Raw genomic sequence first — 19,350 nt, 5'->3', positions numbered from 1 at the left:
GTCTGACCAGGGCGTAACGGCTGTTCATAGAGTTATGAAAAGGATTGACACGAACATCATTCCAACCCGCACTGTCTTCTTGGCATTTGACAAAGTTCAACTCCCATCGAAAATCAAAGCAGGCTATGAGATAATTTCCATTCGCCCTTACGTCCCAAACCCTACGCGTTGCTATCGGTGTCAACGGTTCAATCACACCAGCCAGTCCTGTTCCAATCCGGCCAAATGTGTTACGTGTGGCAAGGATGCCCATGAGGGTGCTTGTCCACCTCCATCCCCTTGCTGCATCAACTATATGGGTGACCACGCTGCTTCCTCTCGAGATTGCCCCATTTTTAAAGACGAAAAGCTCATCCAGGAAATCAGAGTGAAGGAAAAGGAAAAAAAAAACCTTTGCTGCTCGAAAATTATTCGCCAGTCGACAGCCCACCGTGCCTCAGACAGGAAAATACAGCACTGTCCTTGCTTCTCCTCGGCCAACAAAGGAGACTGCCACGCAGACTTGCGACCTCACCTTTAGTACCATGATCGTCAGATCGGCCAGCGCAAAGATCGCCCGTTCCACCTCACCACTTTCGCCTGCCCACTCTTCATCGGGTTCTGCTAAATCTCGAGCCCAAAAGTCAGACACCAAGACTTCGAAAAAAGAGCATACTGGTGAAGATTTTTTACGTACACCAACTTCACAACCATCGGTTCCTCCTTCATCTAAACATCATATTTCCAAGAAGGCTACTAAGAAACCCAGTTCATCTCCTTCTCCGCCAAGGCGTGTCCCATCTACAGCACCACCTGGCAGAAATCGCCCTCGGCCGTCTTCTGTGTCGCCCAGGCGCACTGCTGGCGGCTGATCAACCGGCCGATCGCTGGTGGCCGGAGCTGCTCCTGAACAACCTATGGATCAGGATCTTCTGCCTTTGGCTGAATGCCATTCCATGCTGTCGGTCGCAAGCTCTGAGCAGTCGTTGAGTTGACGGCAACCTTGGTCACATTCCTGCATTTTCTGTTCACCCTATGTCCATTATCCACTGGAATATCCGCGGCATTCAAGCCAATCGGGATGAATTGTCGATCCTCTTACGATCCTACTCGCTGGTCATCTTCTGTCTTCAGGAAACAAAGCTGCGTCCCCATGACCGCTTTGTTCTCCCTCATTTTCAGTCTGTCCGATATGATCTCCCCTCTTTTGAAGGAACTCCAGCCCATGGAGGACTCATGATTCTTCTGCATGATACTCTCCATTATCGCCCAATCCCCGTAAACAGTTCCTTCCAAGCTGTCGCTGTCCGTCTTTCCCTTTCTGGATACACGTTCTCTCTTTGTACTGTATACATTCCATCGTCCACACCAATGGCACGAGCTGATCTCCTTCATCATCTTCTTGGTCAGCTTCCGCCCCCCTATTTGCTGGTTGGGGACTTCAATGCCCACCACCCGCTTTGGGGATCTTCGCATCCTTGTCCATGTGGCTCACTATTGCTAGACGTCTTCCACCAAGCGGATCTAGTTTGCCTCAACACTGGGGTCCCTACATTTTTGTCTGCCTCCATGACAAATTTCTCTCACTTGGACCTTTCAGTCGATACTGTTCCGCTAGCTCGGCGCTTCGAATGGTTCGCCCTTGATGATACACACTCGAGTGACCACTTTCCATGTGTCCTTAGACTGCAGCCTCAACTGCCATATATGCGCCCGCGACGCTAGAAGTTTGCCCAAGCCGATTGGACACTTTTTTCGTCTCTAGCGACATTCGATGACCCTCACTTTCCTAGCGTCGACGATGAGGTCACACATCTTACCGACGTTATTCTTACAGCTGTGGAACGTTCAATACCACGCACCTCCGAATTGCCCCGGCGCCCCTCAGTTCCTTGGTGGAATGAGGCATGCCGTGACGCAATACGTGAACGGCGATGTGCTCTTCGCGTTTTCTTTGGCCAACTGTATCCGCTATAAGCAGTTCCGTGTGCGATGCTGTCGCGTCATCCGCGATAGCAAGAAGGCAAGCTGGAAATTCTTTATTAGCTAATTTAACACCTTCACTCCCTCCTCGGAAGTTTGGAGTCGGCTTCGACGGTTCTCAGGGGCGCCTAGTTTCTCCCCGGTCATTGGTCTCACTGTCGCGCATGATACGTTAGTGGACCCCGTCGCAATTTCTAACTCTTTGGGTCAGCACTTTGCTGAGATTTCGAGCTCTTCAAATTACCCGCCAGCGTTTCTCCCAAAGAAACGTGCAGCGGAAGTGCAACGTCTTGCTTTCTTCTCTCAAAATCGCGAAAGCTATAATACTGTTTTCTCCATGCGGGAACTCCAACATGCACTCTATTCTTCTCGCTCCTCCGCCCCAGGACCGGATGGTATCCACATCCAAATGTTGCTGCATTTATCAACCCATAGTCTGCGTTACCTCCTTCGCATTTATAATCGAATTTGGACCGACAGTACTTTTCCCAGACGATGGCGGGAAGCTATTGTCGTTCCTGTTCTGAAAACTGTAAAGGACAATCATCTCCCCTCTAGCTATCGCCCCATTTCTCTCACGAGTAGTGTATGTAAGGTTTTGGAGCATATGGTGAATTGCCGTTTAGCTTGGTGGCTGGAGTCCTGCAGTCTTTTAACACCTGCCCAATGCGGTTTCCGAAAGCATCGTTCTGCAGTTGACCATCTTGTTTCTCTCTCCACTTATATCATGAACAATTTTCTCCGGAAACGCCAAACAGTAGCAATATTTTTTGATCTGGAGAGAGCATGTGATACCTGTTGGAGGACAGGCATCCTCCGCACACTGTTCTCTTGGGGCTTTCAAGTTCGGCTGCCCCTTTTTCTTCGCGAATTTATGGCAGAGCGCACATTTAGAGTGCGGGTGAACACTACTCTCTACCGTACTTTCTCCCAAGAAAACGGGGTACCCCAGGGCTCCGTGCTAAGTGTTGTACTGTTTGCCATTGCCATAAATCCAATTATGGATTGTCTCCTTCCTGATGTCTCTGACTCCCTCTTTGTGGACGATTTTGCGATCTACTACAGCTCTCAACGGACCAGCCTTCTTGAACGACGTCTTCAAGGATGTCTCGATCGCCTCTACTCTTGGAGCATCGAAACCGGCTTCCGTTTTTCTCCCAGTAAGACCATTTGTGTTAATTTTTGGCGACGTAAGGAGTTTCTTTCACCCTCCTTACATCTAGGATCTGTCAACCTTCCGTTTTCGGACGTCACTAAATTCTTGGGTCTTATGTTTGACAGAAAACTGTGCTGGTCCTCCCACCTTTCCTATCTTTCGGCTCGCTGTCTGCGATCCCTCAACACCCTCCGTGTCGTGAATGGTACCTCCTGGGGAGCGGACCGAGTGGTCCTTCTCCGCCTCTATCGCGCCTTAGTGCGCTCAAAATTGGACTACGGAAGCATAGTTTACTCCTCGGCTCGGCCATCTATTCTTCGTCGTCTCGACTCTATCCACCACCGTGGATTACGTTTAGTGTCTGGAGCTTTTTACACCAGCCCTGTGGAAAGCCTTTATGCTGAGACTGCTGAACCTCCGCTGTCCAATCGGCGAGCAGTCCTTCTGAGTCGTTATGCTAGCCATCTGTCTTCCATGCCCGCTAATCCAGCCCATGACATTTTTTTCGACGCCTCCTTTGATGTAGGGTATGCAGGCCGCCCCTCCTCCCTACTACCACCGGGAGTCCGCTTCCGTCAACTGCTCCATTCTCTTTCCTTTCGCTTTCCTAAAACTTTCTTGACAACTTGGGGTACAGCACCGCCTTGGCTCCGTCACCGGATCTGCTTGCTCTGCGACCTTTGTCAGTTTCCCAAGGATGGTACCCCCTTCACTTGTTTATCGTAGGGCATTTGCTGCTCTATGTGCACAAATGAAGGAAGCCGCATTTATTTACACTGATGGCTCGAAAACATCGTTAGGTGTAGGGAGTGCCTATATTGTTGGCGACACCCCAAATCAATTTTGGCTTCCCGACCATTGTTCGGTTTATACTGCGGAGCTTTACGCTGTTCTCCAGGCTGTCCGCCCCCTTCGGGTTCGGGGGTAAGAATAGGCCCGCGGTATTCCTGCCTGTCGTAAGAGGCGACTAAAAGCAGTCTCAAACGTTTCGGCCTTATGTGATGGTCCCCTCTTGGGTTTGACCTCTATTTTTCCAAATTTCCGTTGTTAGTGCGTGCCATTTGGGGAAGGACACCTTACGTGGTGGTGTTTTTCTATTGGTCCATCATGCACCACCATCTTGCATGCTACCTATTGTCGTGTGGCGGGATTTACACCCAACGTCTTCTGGGTTGCCTCCTTCTCGTCTTGTGCACATTCCCCTTCTTAGCGCCCACGACAACTGTGGACCCTTTCAACACCTAAAATCCAGCACGGTAGCCAGTCCGTTGTGGTGGGGTCGTCATGTACCCTATTGGTGGTAGCCCCCTGACCACGCAGGGATCGCACTACAGATGCCTGAGCTGTTTCCTCCCCATCCATGTTAAGGAGTATGTGCCCATCTTGTCTGGGGCACGGGGACACCGAGCAACGGGATATCGGCCAGGTACCCTTTGCTTTGGCTGGGTGACGCCCTTAGGGAGAGCCCTCGTTCGGGGTAGGTGGCATCTGGGCGGATGTGGCGCAATGAAGCGCAATAAATCGCACCAAGCTGGTGGTCGCATGGCCACCAGCGTCTCTAAGCGAGGCAGAGTTGACTTTGATGCTGCGCAATATAACCCTCAGTCGTTCCCCTCGTTGGCTGTGCTGTGGGAGGGACGCGGATCTAGTGCCAAGCGGGAGCCTTACGTACTACAATATCTTGTCTGCAGCAGGACTGATGGTGGCTCCTTACTTACGACGAAGCCTCTGTTTTTTGTGGAACACCTGGAGGATAAGTTTGGGGAAGTGGCGGGGTTGTCTAAAAAGAGGAATGGGTCCATCCTCCTTAAGACGTCCTCCCCAGCCCAGTCATAAATGTTGCTCTTGTGTGATAAGCTGGGTGACGTCCCTGTTACCGTCTCTCCCCACAGTAGCTTAAATATGGTCTAGGGGATTATTTACCATCGTGACCTATTGTTACAATCCGCCGACGAGCTGAGAGCCGACTTGGAACGACGTGGTGTACATTTTGTCCGTCATGTACATAGAGGACCCAAGACTAACAGGGTGGCCACCGGTGCCTTTATCTTGGCCTTCGAGGGTGCTGTATTGCCCGAGAGGGTCAAGGTAATGATTTACCGTTGTGACGTCAAGCCATACATCCCTCCCCCGATGCGGTGCTTCCAGTGCTGGAAGTTTGGTTATATGTCCTCCCATTGCCCATCCAGCGCCACATGTTGAGATTGCGGATGCCCCTCTCATCCCGATTCTCCATGTGCGCCTCCGCCTGTGTGTGTCAACTGTGTGGAGCACCACTCTCTATGTTCGCCGGATTGCCCCGTTCTTAATAAGGAGCGGAAGATACTGGAATTTAAGACCCTGGACCTGCTTACTTATCGAGAGGCAAAACTGAAATTTGAAAGGTTGTATCCTGTTTCCCCGCGAACATCTTATGCTGCAGCCACGTTATCGTCGCTCTCGTGGGCGGCAGTTGTCGCCTCATCTGTGCCGCCTTCAGCGGGCCCTCGGGGCCATGCATCTCTGTCTGCCCCCCTAGTGTCTGGGGGCAAGCCCTCCTCTGTTGCCCCCTTAGCATTTGGGGGCAAACCCTCTTCTGTCGCTCCCCCCACGCTTACTTCGGGAGTGACATCTGCTCAAAAACCGGGGGGCTCGATCCCTCCCCCTCCTTCTCCACTGGCGTTGCCTCTGCTGGTTCCTCTCTCACAGAAGGGGTCCCTCGGGGCTCTCCCTTCCTCCGTTTCTTCTCCTACCCAGCCGGATGTCAGCCAGTGGCTGAAGGTTCCGCCACCTGCTGGTCGTAGGGCTTCTGCGTCGTCGTCAGCCTCCGACGCTCCTTCAGAGAAGCTCTTCCAGCCCTCTAACCCTAAGGACAGACGCGAGAAGAAGGAACGTGTCCGAGAAGAAGGACGTTCCGGCAGTTTCAGTACCGCCTGCTGTAAATAGTTCTGGCTCAGGGGATGAGGTGGAGATCCTCGCCTCTGCTGCAGATCTTGCCCTCACGGAACCCTCGGGGGCCTTTCCTATGCACACAGCTGACTCTTCCCCGGTGGCGGCAGTTGGCTCTGAGGCGTCGTCTGCCTCTTAGTCGCCTTCACGCCCTCCCAGTCCCTTACTGCTTCCATTCTCCAGTGGAATTGCGGCAGTTATTTCCGCCACCTGCCTGAGCTCCGGATGCTTCTGAGTGTTTCCCCTGTTCTCTGCATTGCCCTTCAGGTAACTTGGTTTCCAGCAATGCAGACCTCCTCCCTTCGCGGTTATCGGGGATACTATAAGAACCACGCTGCCTGCCAACGAGTGTCAGGTGGAGTTTGCCTCTTTGTTCACCACTCTGTCTGTAGCTCGCCAGTACCCCTTGTGACGCCTTTAGAGGAAGTCGCTGTCAGGGTTGAGCTCTCGCCGGCTATTACTGTTTGCTCTGTTTACATTCCTCCGGATGGGGAGCTCCCCCGACATGTCTTGGCTGCGCTGCTGGCTCAACTCCCGCCACCATTGCTGCTTCTGGGCGATTTCAATGCCCACAACCCCCTATGGGGTGGGACTGTCTCCGATGACAGCGGTCGTGCCGTGGAGCATTTGTTGGCTCAGCTCGACCTTAGCCTCTTGAACACCGGTGCTCTCACGCATTTCAGTGTGGCCCACGGCTCGTTCTCGGCCATCGCTCTCTCTCTTTGCAGCCCCGGACTTGTCCCATCCCTCCACTGGAGAGTGCATCCTGACCTGTGTGGTAGTGACCATTTTCCCATCTATTTGTCACTGCCCCATTGTCATTCTTCTGGGCGCCTGCCCCGCTGGGCTGTCAACAGGGCTGACTGGCCGGCTTTTACTTCCGCTGCCACCATTGCGTCTCCCCCACAGGGTGACATTGACGAGGTGGTCCGTGTCTTGACCACGTCAATCATTTATGCGGCCGAGGCTGCCATCCCCCGCTCTTCTGGACTCCCTCTGAGGAAGGCTGTACCCTGGTGGTCACCGGACATTGCTGCGGCTATTCGCAACTGTAGGCGGGCTCTCCAGAGTCATAGGCAGCACCCGTCTCTGGAGACCCTCATCGCCTTTAAGAGGCTCCGTGCCTTGGCCTGTCGTCTTATTGCACGGTGTAAGCAGGAGTGCTGGGAGAGGTATGTCTCATCCTTGGGCTCCCGTGTCTCCCCCTCGCTCGTGTGGTCCCGGATCCAGCGGATTTATGGATACCAGACCCCTATGGGTGTCCCTGGGATCTCCCTGGACGGCGCTGTCTGCACCGACGCTGCCGCCATTGCTGACCACCTTGCCGCGCAGTTTGCTACGAGCTCTGCGACTGAAACTTACCCCCCCCCCCCCCCCCCTTGCCTTTCACTCTGTAAAGGAGCGGGCCGAGCAGACGCCGTTATCATTCCACACGGCGTCGTTCTGAAAAATACAATGCTCCTTTCAGCGAGAGGGAATTCCTCGCTGCCCTCGCCAATTGCCCTGATACAGCACCATGACCAGACTGCATCCACGCGCAGATGCTGAAGCATCTCTCCAGGGACTGCCAGGCACACGTCCTCACCATCTTTAACCACATTTGGAGCGAGGGTGTGTTCCCGTCGCAATGGCGAGAGGGTGTTATTGTCCCCATCTTGAAGCCCGGTGCGGACCCGGCGGTGGACAGCTATCATCCCATTACCCTCACCAACGTTTTGTGCAAATTGCTCGAACATATGGTGGGGCGGCGTTTGTGTTGGGTCCTTGAGTCGCGCGGTCTCCTCGCTCCATCCCAGGGTGGCTTCCGTCGGGGCCGGTCTGCTGCTCCATGACACCACATGGAGGCATCACATCCTTGCTACGTTGCATGCGTGGGGTCTTCGTGGTCAGCTCCCGGTTTTTCTTCAAACCTTTTTATTGCGCCTCTCTTTCCAGGTGCAAGTCGGTGCCGCCTCTAGTTCCTCTTAAATACAGGAAAATGGGGTCCCGCAGGACTCGGTGTTGAGCGTCTCCTTATTTCTAGTGGCCATTAATGGTCTGGCTGCAGCCGTGGGGTCGTCGGTGTCTCCTTCTTTGTATGCCGACGACTTCTGCATCTCATTTATCTCAACGACTACGGGAGTCGCCGAATGCAGGCTGCAAGTAGCCGTTCGCAAGGCAGCATCGTGGGCTCTGACTCATGGTTTTCAGTTCTCTGCAGCCAAGACTCGAGTTACGCACTTCTGCAGGCATTGGACGGTCCACTCTCATCCTGAACTTTACCTCGACGGCCACCTACTTGAAGTGGTGGACACTAGCCGATTCTTAGGACTTGTCTTTGATGCCCGGCTCACATGGGTTCCTCATATTACTCAGCTGAAGCAAAAGTGCTGGCGGCACCTCAATGCCCTCCGCTGCCTGAGCCACACGTCTTGGGGTGCAGATCGCTGCACGCTGTTGAGATTGTACAGAGCCCTTGTGCAGTCCAGGCTTGATTATGGGAGCCTGGCCTATGGGTCTGCATCGCCCTCAGTGTTGAGTTGTTGGGCCCCATACACCACTGTGGGGTTCGGCTTGCAACTGCTGCTTTCCGTACGAGCCCCGTGGATAGTCTACTGGTGGAGGCCGGGGTTTCCCCGCTGCGGATTCGCTGCCACAGACTGCTCGCCGACTATGCTGTCCACGTGCATTGCTCGCCGGGCCATCCCAATTATCGCCTGCTTTTCCCTGCCATGGCCCTCCATCTGCCCGAATGGCGACCTAGGTCTGGGCTTCCATTGCTGTCCGCGTCCAGTCCCTGCTGTCGGAACTGGGGTCATTCCCTCTTCTGCCTCCCTTCCGGGTCCGTGCACCTACGCCTCCCTGGAGTGTGCCCCGTCCGTCCATCCGTCCGTCTGGACTTGGCACGGGGACCCAAGGACTCTGTTCCGCCTGTGGCCCTCCGTCGCCGTTTTCTTGCGCTCCTCGCCTCATTTTCGGTCTGTGAGACTGTCTACACTGATGGTTCCCTGGTTGATGGTCGTACTGCCTACGCTTTTGCTCACACTGCCCATGTTGAACAGCGCTCCTTGCTGGCTGGCTGCAGTATTTTTACTGCAGAGCTGGTGGCCATATTGCGCGCTCTTGAGCATCTGCGTTCCTGCTCAGGTACGTCCATAGTCATCTGCAATGACTCCCTGAGCAGCCTCCAGGCTATCGACCGCTGCTATACCTCTTCTCCTCTGGTATCATTTATTCAGGAGTCTGTTTCTGCCATTACCCGCTCTGGTTGTTTGGTGGTCTTTGTTTGGGCGCCAGGTCACGTTGGCATCCCGGGGAACGAACGTGTTGACAGGCTGGCCAAAGGGGCGATCGACGCCCCAGCTTTGGAGATCGGCCTCCAGGCTTGTGAGCTGCAGTTGGTGTTGCGCCGTAAGGTGCTTGGGATGTGGAATGATGAGTGGCGTGGCCTGACATCCCCGATTAAACTGTGGGCTGTTAAGGAGACGACCGATGTGTGGCGGTCCTCCCTGCGGGCTTCTCGCAGGGACTCTGTCGTCGTGTGTCGGCTCCGCATTGGCCATACCTACCTGACACACGGCCATCTTTTGCGTCAGGAGGATCCCCCCCTGTGTCGGTGTGGGTCCCGGCTGATGGTCGCCTACATTTTGTTGGAATGCCCCACTGCACACCCTCCGGCAGTCTTTTAATCTCCCGGGCACTTTGCCTTTGGTTTTATGTGACGGTGCCTCCATGGCTGACGACATTTTAAATTTTATCCGTGGTAGTCCTTTTTATGGTTCCATTTAGGGGGGTCCTGCGCCTTTCCCTTTCTGTGTTTCTTGTCCTCGAGTCTCTCATAATTGGTTGCAGATTTTGGTGTGTAGTAGGATGGTTGACTCTTTCCCTTTTTTTTGTTCTCGCTGTCAGTCAACCAGTCTCTGGCCATCTTCTTTTCTTCTGTTTCTTTCTGTCATCTGTACTCTTCTTTTTTGTAGTGTTCGTTGCTGCATTTGTGTTCTTTCAGTGCCTGGGGGGGGGGGGGGGGGAGTCTCCTTCCCCCTGGGGTTTTACCTGCTCCGCAAATTTTCGTCACGCCTGTTTTTGGAATGGGGGACTGATGACCTTCGCTGTTTAGTCCCCCTTAAACATCCCAACAACCACCACCACCATCCAGGCTGTCCACTACATCTGCCGCCATCAGCGGATACAGTATGTTATCTGCTCAGATTCTCTCATCTCTCTCCTCAGTCTCCAAGCTCTTTACCCTGTCCACCCTCTGGTCCACCGGATTCAGGACTGCCTGCGCTTGCTCCACTTGGGGGGCGTCTCGTTGGCGTTTCTCTGTCTCCCGGGACACGTTGGTATCTGTGGAAATGAGGCGGCCGATATAGCGGCCAAGGCTGCAGTCTCTCTTCTTCGGCCAGCTATTCAATCGATTCCCTTCACCGATCTACGGAGCGTTTTATGTTGTCGAGTTGTTCTTTTATGGCACGCACATTGGTCGACACTTCCCCATAATAAATTGCGGGACGTGAAAGCTCTTCCTTGTGCTTGGACCTCTTCCTCCTGAACGCGTCGTTGGGAGGAGGTAATTTTAACTAGACTTCGGATAGGGCACTGTCTTTTTAGCCATCAACATCTTTTAAACGGCGATCCTCCCCCACTCTGTCCCCACTGCTCTCAGCTGTGGACGGTAAGACACCTTTTAATTGAGTGCCCCTATTTTACTCCGTTAGGCGCCCGTCTACAGCTGTCGCTTGATATATCGTCCATTTTAGCAGATGACAAGTGCTCGGCCGATCGCGTTCTTGAGTTTATTAGTGCCAGTGAAATGACGTTAGTCATTTGAAGCTTTTTTTGGGGACTACCAACCCCTTTCTGTAGTGGATTTTTAAGCCTTCCTTCTGCTTTTAGTTTCTCCAATTTTTTGAGTTTCGTTCCCATTTCTGCTGGTTTCCATTTTCGGTTTTTACTGTTTCCTAAGTCACGGACAGGGCGCTAAAAAAAAAAAAACAAAAAAAAAGTGGGGGGGGGGGGCATTCCAGTCCTCCATGATGATAATGCAGGCATTTCTATTTTCTTTCTTGATGAGTTCTTGTATTTTCTCATAATATTCTTCCACTTCCTCATCTCTACGCTGTCTGGTTGGCATATATACCTGTATTAACACCAGATCTTTTGAACTGCCCCTCAATCATATCATCATCAGTCTTCCATCAATATATTGTACCTTCATTACCTTATTTTTCAGCTTTTACGCTATCAATATTCCTTCTCCATTTTCACCACTCTTGATTTCCCCTGAGTAAAAGAGCTTATAATCTCCACTTTCTATCTCCCCATCTCATTTCACACAAACTAAGGACATCTAATCTGTTCCTTTTCATCCCCTGTTTTGCATTCTCTAGCTTTCCTGCTTGCAGTAGTGTCCTCACATTCCATGTTCCAATCCTCATCTTTCCTTCCTTCACTGTCCCTTTCTTCCTTTCAAATACGTCTACTCTCATCAAATATGTCTACTCTCAATGTGTTCCCCTCCCAGAAATCCGAATGAGGGGAAGCTTTAATTCCGGATCTTTCACATGGAGAGACATATCATGTACTGCTTGAGAATGTAATGTGGTAATTTCCTGTTACTTTCCACATAGGCGGTAGGATGCCCAGCCTAAAATCAGCTGCTCACTATGACAGACGCTGTCTATAGCCGCCCCTCTGGGGTACAGTCGCTTGTTGTACTCTTTTTGTACCCAAAGAGAAAAGGTGCCTCTTCCGCCAGCTTCACCGTTCCGAAAGACGCTTTCTCTGCACAGTGTGTGTAGTGTCATTTAATTCATCTGATATAGAAATCCCATGTCACTTCTTTAATTATTGCTCCTCCAACCCTGCTGTACCGAGTTATATGGCACACCAGTTGCACTCAGGAGGACAACAGTTCAAATCCACGTCCAACCATCCAGATTTAAGTTTCTTGTGATTTCTCTAAATCATTTAACACACATGCAAGGACAGTTCTTTTGAAAGGGGGTGGCCAATTTCCTCCTTACTCTTTGTACTCCGTCTGTAATGATCTTTCCAGCCTGTCTAGCACAGTTTCTGTATACAATGAGATTTTCACTCTGCAGCGGAGTGTGCGCTGATATGAAACTTCCTGGCAGTTGAAACTGTGTGCCAGACCAAGACTCGAACTCCGGACCTTTGCCTTTTGCGGACAAGTGCTCTACCAACTGAGCTACCCAAGCACGACTCACACCCCGTCCTCACAGCTTTACTTCTGCCAGTACCTCATCTCCTACCTTCCAAACTTTACAGAAGCTCTCCTGCAAACCTTGCAGAACTAGCACTCCTGAAAGAAAGGATATTGTGGAGACATGGCTTAGCCACAGCCTAAGGGATGTTTCCAGAATTAAATTTCCAGTCTGCAGCGGAGCGTGCACTGATATGAAACTTCCTGGCAGATTAAAACTGTGTGCCGGACCGAGACTCAGTTGGTAGAGCACTTGCCCGCAAAAGGCAAAGGTCCTGAGTTCGAGTCTCGGTCCGGCACACAGTTTTAATCTGCCAGGAAGTTTCACAGTTTCTGTATACTTGCTCTGTCCACAGGTCGTCATCTCTTTCCCTTCCTTTCTATTGAATAGTCTTTGTACATTTGTGTGACTAATATGGCTACATTACTTATTTTCCTGTCTGTTTAAAACATTGCCATTTATTGATAAAATTTGTATTTCATATTGCAATACTCAGTTTCTTTCCATCATTGTGCATTCTATGATTTTAATATTGAAATATTTACTCCAGGTTGGATATTGATAGACCGCTGCGGAAAGCATTTTGGAACAATATTGAACTTCCTGCGTGACGGAACTGTTCCACTTCCGGAGAGCAGTAAGCAGATGGCAGAGCTGCTGGCTGAGGCCAAGTATTATTGCATTGCCGAGCTGGCGGAATCCTGTGAGCAAGCTCTAATGAAGAAGGAGCGAGACACTGAACCCATTTGCAGGGTTCCTCTTATAACATCACAAAAAGAGGAACAGCTGCTCATTAATTCAACATCAAAGGTCTGTATTTTCTGCAAATGGAGTGTGCACTTAACTAAGGTTGTGGAAGTAATTCATTTCTGGAACAATTTGGAAACAGTAGTTACCACTTACAAGTGATCCGTTGTTAATTTTCCCACCAGCATTACACAGGAAAGCAGTACAGTTCTTTAGTGAATGGCCTCTCTGATGCACAACTACCCACAGTAAAAAAACACCTGATTACATGAAGTGATATTGTGGAAAACAGAGTAATTAATGTATAGACAATATAGGTTCTAAGCAGCATTACGGGAGACTGACTATGGGGTTGTGTATGACAGATATCAATTCTAAATTGTTTACAAAAGGTATCTGCAGTAGCCACCAGAAAGATCGCGGGAGGCGCACATTGGCACGGCGCGTCACGAACAGTAGTTGCCGCAAGTAGAGTCCCGTCCACCAGAGGGCACGCGAGAATTCAGACGCGACCTCTGCCGGCATAACAACAACAACAACTCCGGCAGCACGGGCCGTGTCCAGTCAGTTAACATCGGGCATGCCTAGGACACAGTCCCGGTCTACGCTAACTGAAGTGCGACGTAAACGTGAACAGTGTTACTATACAATTGGTGATGAGTAGGGTCGTTCTTTCGCGTGTTGCGTCGTTGTTCAGGTTTCGCAGCTTCTCCACGGCATGGAGGATTTGGTGCGAGTTTTGGTTGCGCAGCAGACGGAGCTCATGGCCACCATGAAACAAGTGCTTCCGGCGTTGCTCTCCACGCCGTCTGCTCCGGCGCAGTTCCCTCCTCCCTTTCCCCCGTATGACGAGACGGTGGAGGATTGGGATGCATATGAACATCGCCTTCGGCAGCATTTCCAGGCGTTTCATGTTGCCGATGCGGAGGTATGTCGTGCTCTCTTCTTGTCTTGGATATCTCCCTCGCTGTATCAAGTTTTGCGGCAGCTAGCGCCGTTGCAGGAACCCTCGTCCTTGTCTTTTGACGCATTGTGTTCATTGCTGTCTTCATATTATCGCCGCCGCACGCATGTTGTGGCGGCTAGGGTCGAGTTCTATCAATGCAAGAAACAGCCGCATCAGTCTTGCCGGGCGTGGGCCGCTACCCTGCACGGTCTTAGTCGCAAGTGTTTTTGTCACGGAGCAGTCGCGAGAGTCGTATGCCCACGTTATGGTACGCGATGTCATTGTTCGTTCGGCCCCTGATAGGGAGGTCCGGCAACGGGCCTTGCAGTTAGAAGACCCTTCCCTCGAGGAAGTCCTGTCCATTGCTCAATCGTATGAAGTCTCTCACACAGCAGGTCAACAGCTGGAAGCGTGGTGCGACGTCGCGGAGGTTCAGGGCGGCGCGGCCGCATCCACTGTGTCCGGGGTGGACGACGTGCGAGCGGTACATTCCGGCCGTTACGGCCGCTCCCGCACGGCGCGTAAACAGAATTCCGGCCGCCGTCCCCTGTTGCTGTACTGTGTGTCATGATATATACATCATGATCGGTCAGAGTGCCCCCAGCATTGGGCCGTTTGTCGCAAATGTCATAAAAAGGTCACATTGCTAAAGTTTGCCGCTCAGCCTCAAAAGAATCGAAGGAAGCAGGTACAGAGGACATGGACGTTGACATTCAGGAAGTTTCATCGGGCCCGGCTCCCGATGCATCGGCACGCAAACTGTTTATCGAGGTGTCGGTTCGGTCGCGCCGGTTACAACTGCAAGTAGATACGGGCGCGGCAGTTTCGTTGTTGAATGCACAAACTTATTCCGACTTTGGATCGCGCCCGTTGGCGCCAGTTTACCGCCGTCTACGCGGTTATGGTAAACAGTTTATTCCCCTACTGGGTCAATTCACTACCGACGTGACTTACAAATCAGTCACTCGGCCTATTACTTTTATTGTTGTCAGTGATGCGAGCTCCGCTAACCTTTTTGGCCTGGATGCCTTTCAAGCTTTCGGTTTTTCTATCGCTGACACCATACAGTTGGTCTCCGAATACGTTCCCTATCAATCATTGGAATCTTTGATCTCAGACTTTCCAGATATTTTGGAGGAGGGCCTGGGGCGTGTTTCAGATTTTGAAGCTCACTTAACGTTGAAGGCGTCGGCTCGCCCGCGTTTTCTACGCGCGAGGCAGATCCCCTTGGCTCTCCGCCCTCAGGTAAAGGAAGAGCTACACCGGCTGACAGCCCTGGGGGTCGTTCTTCCCATTTCTTCCAGTGAGTGGGCTTCGCCCCTCGTTATTGTAAGGAAGCCCTCGGGAAAATTACGTCTTTGTGGCGATTTCAAGGCCAGCACTAATTCCCAATTGGTGGTGGACACCTATCCTTTGCCTCGTGCTGATGAATTGTTCTCCGCCGTGGCGGGAGGCCAATATTTTTCGAAAATCTATCTGTCTGAGGCTTATCATCAGATACCGCTTGATGAGGACGCCAAATGGCTGGCGGTCGTAAAGACCCCGTTTGGCCTTTACCAATACCAGCGGTTGGCCTTTGGAATATCCAGTGCCCCGGCCATATTCCAGCGTTATCTTGAGCATGTCACGTCAACAATCCCTCATTGTATTAATTACCTGGATGACATAATTGTCACAGGCCGCAGCACGAAGGAACACTTGCACAACCTTCGCACCCTCTTTCTCAAATTCAGGTCCGTGGGCTTGCATTGCAACCTGCATAAGTCAACCTTCTTCCAACCGTCCATTGAGAATGTGGGTTACACCATCTCTCGGCACGGCATCCAGCCACTAGGAAGTTTGGTCCAAGGTATCGTCAACCTTCCTCGGCCCGCTTCGCTGAAAGATTTACAAGCTTTTTTAGGCAAGATAGCCTATTACCACCGGTTCATTCCCAGGGCTTCCACTATAGCCCACCCCCTGTACTGCCTTCTGCACAAGGGTGTTCCATTTTATTGGTCGCCTGCATGCGAGCGAGCGTTCACCTCGTTGAAGGGCCTCCTCACGTCAGCCCCTTGTTTGACTACTTTTGATCCCCATAAGCCGTTGGTCCTGGCTACAGATGCTTTGCAGTATGGGGTGGGGGCGGTCCTGGCCCATCGCAACGCAGATGGTTCCGAGCAACCACTGGCGTTTACATCTAAAACGCTTAGTCCCACGCAGGCCCATTACTCCCAGGTGGAAAAAGAGGCTTTGGCCATTGTCTACGCTGTTACCAAGTTTCACCCTTTCTTGTATGGCACGAAGTTTCAGTTAATCACTGACCATAAGCCGTTAATATCGTTATTCGGTCCCGCCTCTCAGATTCCGGATAGGGCGGCCCACAGACTACAGCGCTGGGCCTTGTTGCTCTCTAAGTACCATTATGACATTCATTTTCGCCCTACAGGACAGCATGCCAACGCCGACGCTCTTTCCCGTCTTCTGGTGGGCCCGGATCCTACGTTCGATCGATTTGGATGTGGCGTCCCGCCAAGCGGTTGATGGCTTCCCGATCACTAGTTCTCGAGTCGCCAGGGAAACGGCTGCTGACCCGGTTCTCCGGCAAGTCGTTCACCTCATTCGGCAGGGGTGGTCATCCCGCCCTCCGGGCCGGGCCTCAGACCCTCTTCGTAATTATTTTCTTCTACGAGACTGCCTCTCGGTCTTGGAAGGAGTTCTCCTTCTGGCTACCGATGATACAGCTCCTCGCGTGGTTGTTCCTGCAAGTTTACGAAGGGAGGTCCTCACGTTATTACATGCGGGGCACTGGGGTGTTTCCCGTACTAAAACCTTGGCTCGCAGATATGTGTACTGGCCCGGTATTGGCAGAGAAATTGAGCACTTGGTGGCCGCCTGTTCCCAGTGTGCGTGCCAACAAGCATCTCCCAGGGCAGCGTTCTCTTCATGGCCGCCGGCAACCCAAGCATGGGAACGTGTTCACATCGATTTTACGGGCCCGTTTCTCAATGGCTTTTGGCTCATTGTCATTGATGCTTATTCCCGCTTCCCATATGTGGTTCGCTGCTCCTCAACCACTTCAGAAGTTGCAATCCAGGCACTAGCAAAAATCTTTTCTGTGGAAGGTCTGCCAATCACCCTGGTCTCGGACAATGGACCGCAGTTTATTTCGCAGACCTTCCAGGATTTTTGTAGGCGCTTCGGTATTCGGCACGTTTGCTCTCCCCCCTTCCATCCACAATCGAATGGGGAAGCCGAGCGCATGGTGCGCACATTTAAGACGCAGATGAAAAAGTATGTGCACGAATTTCCTGTGGAGGAAGCATTGACATTTTTCTTGACGGCCTACCGGACCACACTCATGGGAGAACGCAGCCCCGCAGAGCTCCTCCATGGGCGTCAACCTAGGATTCTACTGCACCTCCTCCGGCCTGGTCCTTGCCAGTCTTCACAAAACGGAGTACCTGGTTTTCCACTGGGTATGTCGGTCTGGGCTCGTGGGTTTGGTCGCAATCCACGTTGGATACCGGCGGTGGTCCTGCGCCGAAATGGCCGCCGGCTCTATACCTTGCAGGCGGGAGACCGGGTGGTACGTCGTCACCAGAATCAGCTACGTCCACGTTCGGGCACCCACCCTCCGACCTCTTGGACACCGGCTTCCCCATTGCCGGCACCTGTGTTGGTTTCACAGGGGACGTTCCCTCCTTTCCCCGCCGTGCCTCTGCCGCACTGCGATGGTTCTCAGCCTTGGCAGCCTCCAGTAGCTCCAGCACCGGCATCGCCATCGTTCGAGATGCCCCAGCGAGAGCCGGCCCCCCTAGCAGGCCCGGTTTCTCAGGAGGCTGGTTCACCTGTGGTTGTCCCTTCCCCTTCGTCCCCGCCACTGGGTCTTGCCCCTCCCGAGGTGGAACAGGATCCGGAGTTCGACAGCTTGTCGCCCGTTCTGTCCCGGGCTCCGGTTGTGGGACGACGGGGGCCTCTTCGGGTGGGTCACTTCCAGCCATATTCGAAGGTTCCGGCTCGAGGGTTGGCAGATCCCCTCGACTCCGGCCATCCAATGGATGTGGGGGTCATCGCTCCTGCCCGACGCTCCACCTTCCGACGCAGTGGATCACAGTGGCTTCACCCCCCGAAGGAGGAGGAGTGCAGTAGCCACCAGAAAGATCGCGGGAGGCGCACATTGGCACGGCGCGTCACGGACAGTAGTTGCCGCAAGTAGAGTCCCGTCCACCAGAGTGCACACGAGAATTCGGACGCGACCTCTGCCGGCATAACAACAACAACTCCGGCAGCATGGCCCGTGTCCAGTCAGTTAACATCGGGCATGCCTAGGACACAGTCCCGGTCTACGCTAACTGAAGTGCGACGTAAACAGTAACAGTGTTACTACAGTATCAAAATGTGCGAGGAAAAGGAAAGTGTTTCAAATAGTTAGAGCAAAGAGAAAAGTAAGGCTAATTACATATTACAAGAAATACTTAAATGTCTTAAGGAAAGTGATAAAACATCTCTTTAAATGTTGGAAATGAATAATTCAAATAATGAAATTAAATGTGTATCTGCAATAGTTGAAAGAAAAACCAGGAAATCAGTTGAGAAATGTGAGGGCTTCATTATTAAAGAAAATTGAAAAATAATAAATGATAGCATTCAGATGTCCATCATGTTTAGTAATCACTTCCTGGAAGTAGCTCAGAAGATTGGCAGGGCTAGTTCATGGGACAGAGCAATACAATTCAAGTCATGCAAAACTTAAATAAAAAATTGACAACTGGTATTTTCTGCATATACAGGGTGCCCCAGCTCCCAAATGTGCAAAATTTTTATTATTTAAAATTTACAGATAAGCTACTTTTTGATCCATCACCTTTCTGCAGATACAACAATAGTCGACCGTTTCACTTCGGAATAGGCCAAATTGTCACCAGCAAAACTGTCTTGCCAATCAAACCATGCTGCAGGATCACCTGACTTGTGAAACTGAAGGCTCTCAGAGGCACAGTAAAAAAAATTTCTCTCCTTTGTTCCAAGCTGCCACCTAGAGCAGTCACTAACTGGCTGAGCTTCTTTACCTTTGCATTTCCCTTCTCCTCCAGGATGGGTCTGGGGCTACTGGAGCTACATTCTCGTCCCCCTGGGAATCCTTGCTATGTAATCCCAATGAGCAAATAAATTGATAAGTTTCTTTTTCTGAACATGAGTATCATATTAATTATAGCTGATGCTGTTTTGCATTCCTGACTACATCTCCAAGTGGGTGCATGGTGACTTGTCAAAAGTATTTCCTACCAGATAAGATCAAATATTGTATCATCAGAGTTCTTGCAGGTAACTGTCTAACTAAAAGGATGCAGAGTGTAGCATTAAGAAACTCGTGGAGTGTACACAATCAAATAGCATCCTCAGAATGGGGAGTGGTCACTACA

At 51.7% G+C, this 19,350-nt stretch overlaps 1 protein-coding gene across 1 annotated transcript in view; it reads left to right on the top strand.

The window, feature by feature from the left end:
• Positions 1-19,350, top strand: part of LOC126201701 (BTB/POZ domain-containing adapter for CUL3-mediated RhoA degradation protein 3) — a 117,624-nt gene that overhangs the window by 15,192 nt on the left and 83,082 nt on the right. The window contains exon 2 of the mRNA XM_049936805.1: positions 12,803-13,062. Within this exon, the coding sequence (XP_049792762.1) occupies positions 12,803-13,062 (260 nt within the window). The remainder of the gene's footprint in view (positions 1-12,802; positions 13,063-19,350) is intronic.

This window comes from Schistocerca nitens, chromosome 1 (assembly GCF_023898315.1).
Source record: "Schistocerca nitens isolate TAMUIC-IGC-003100 chromosome 1, iqSchNite1.1, whole genome shotgun sequence".
Classification (NCBI taxonomy): domain Eukaryota; kingdom Metazoa; phylum Arthropoda; class Insecta; order Orthoptera; family Acrididae; genus Schistocerca; species Schistocerca nitens.
The sequence above is the reverse complement of the archived record's forward strand: the minus strand, read 5'-3'. Positions and strand labels throughout refer to the sequence as shown.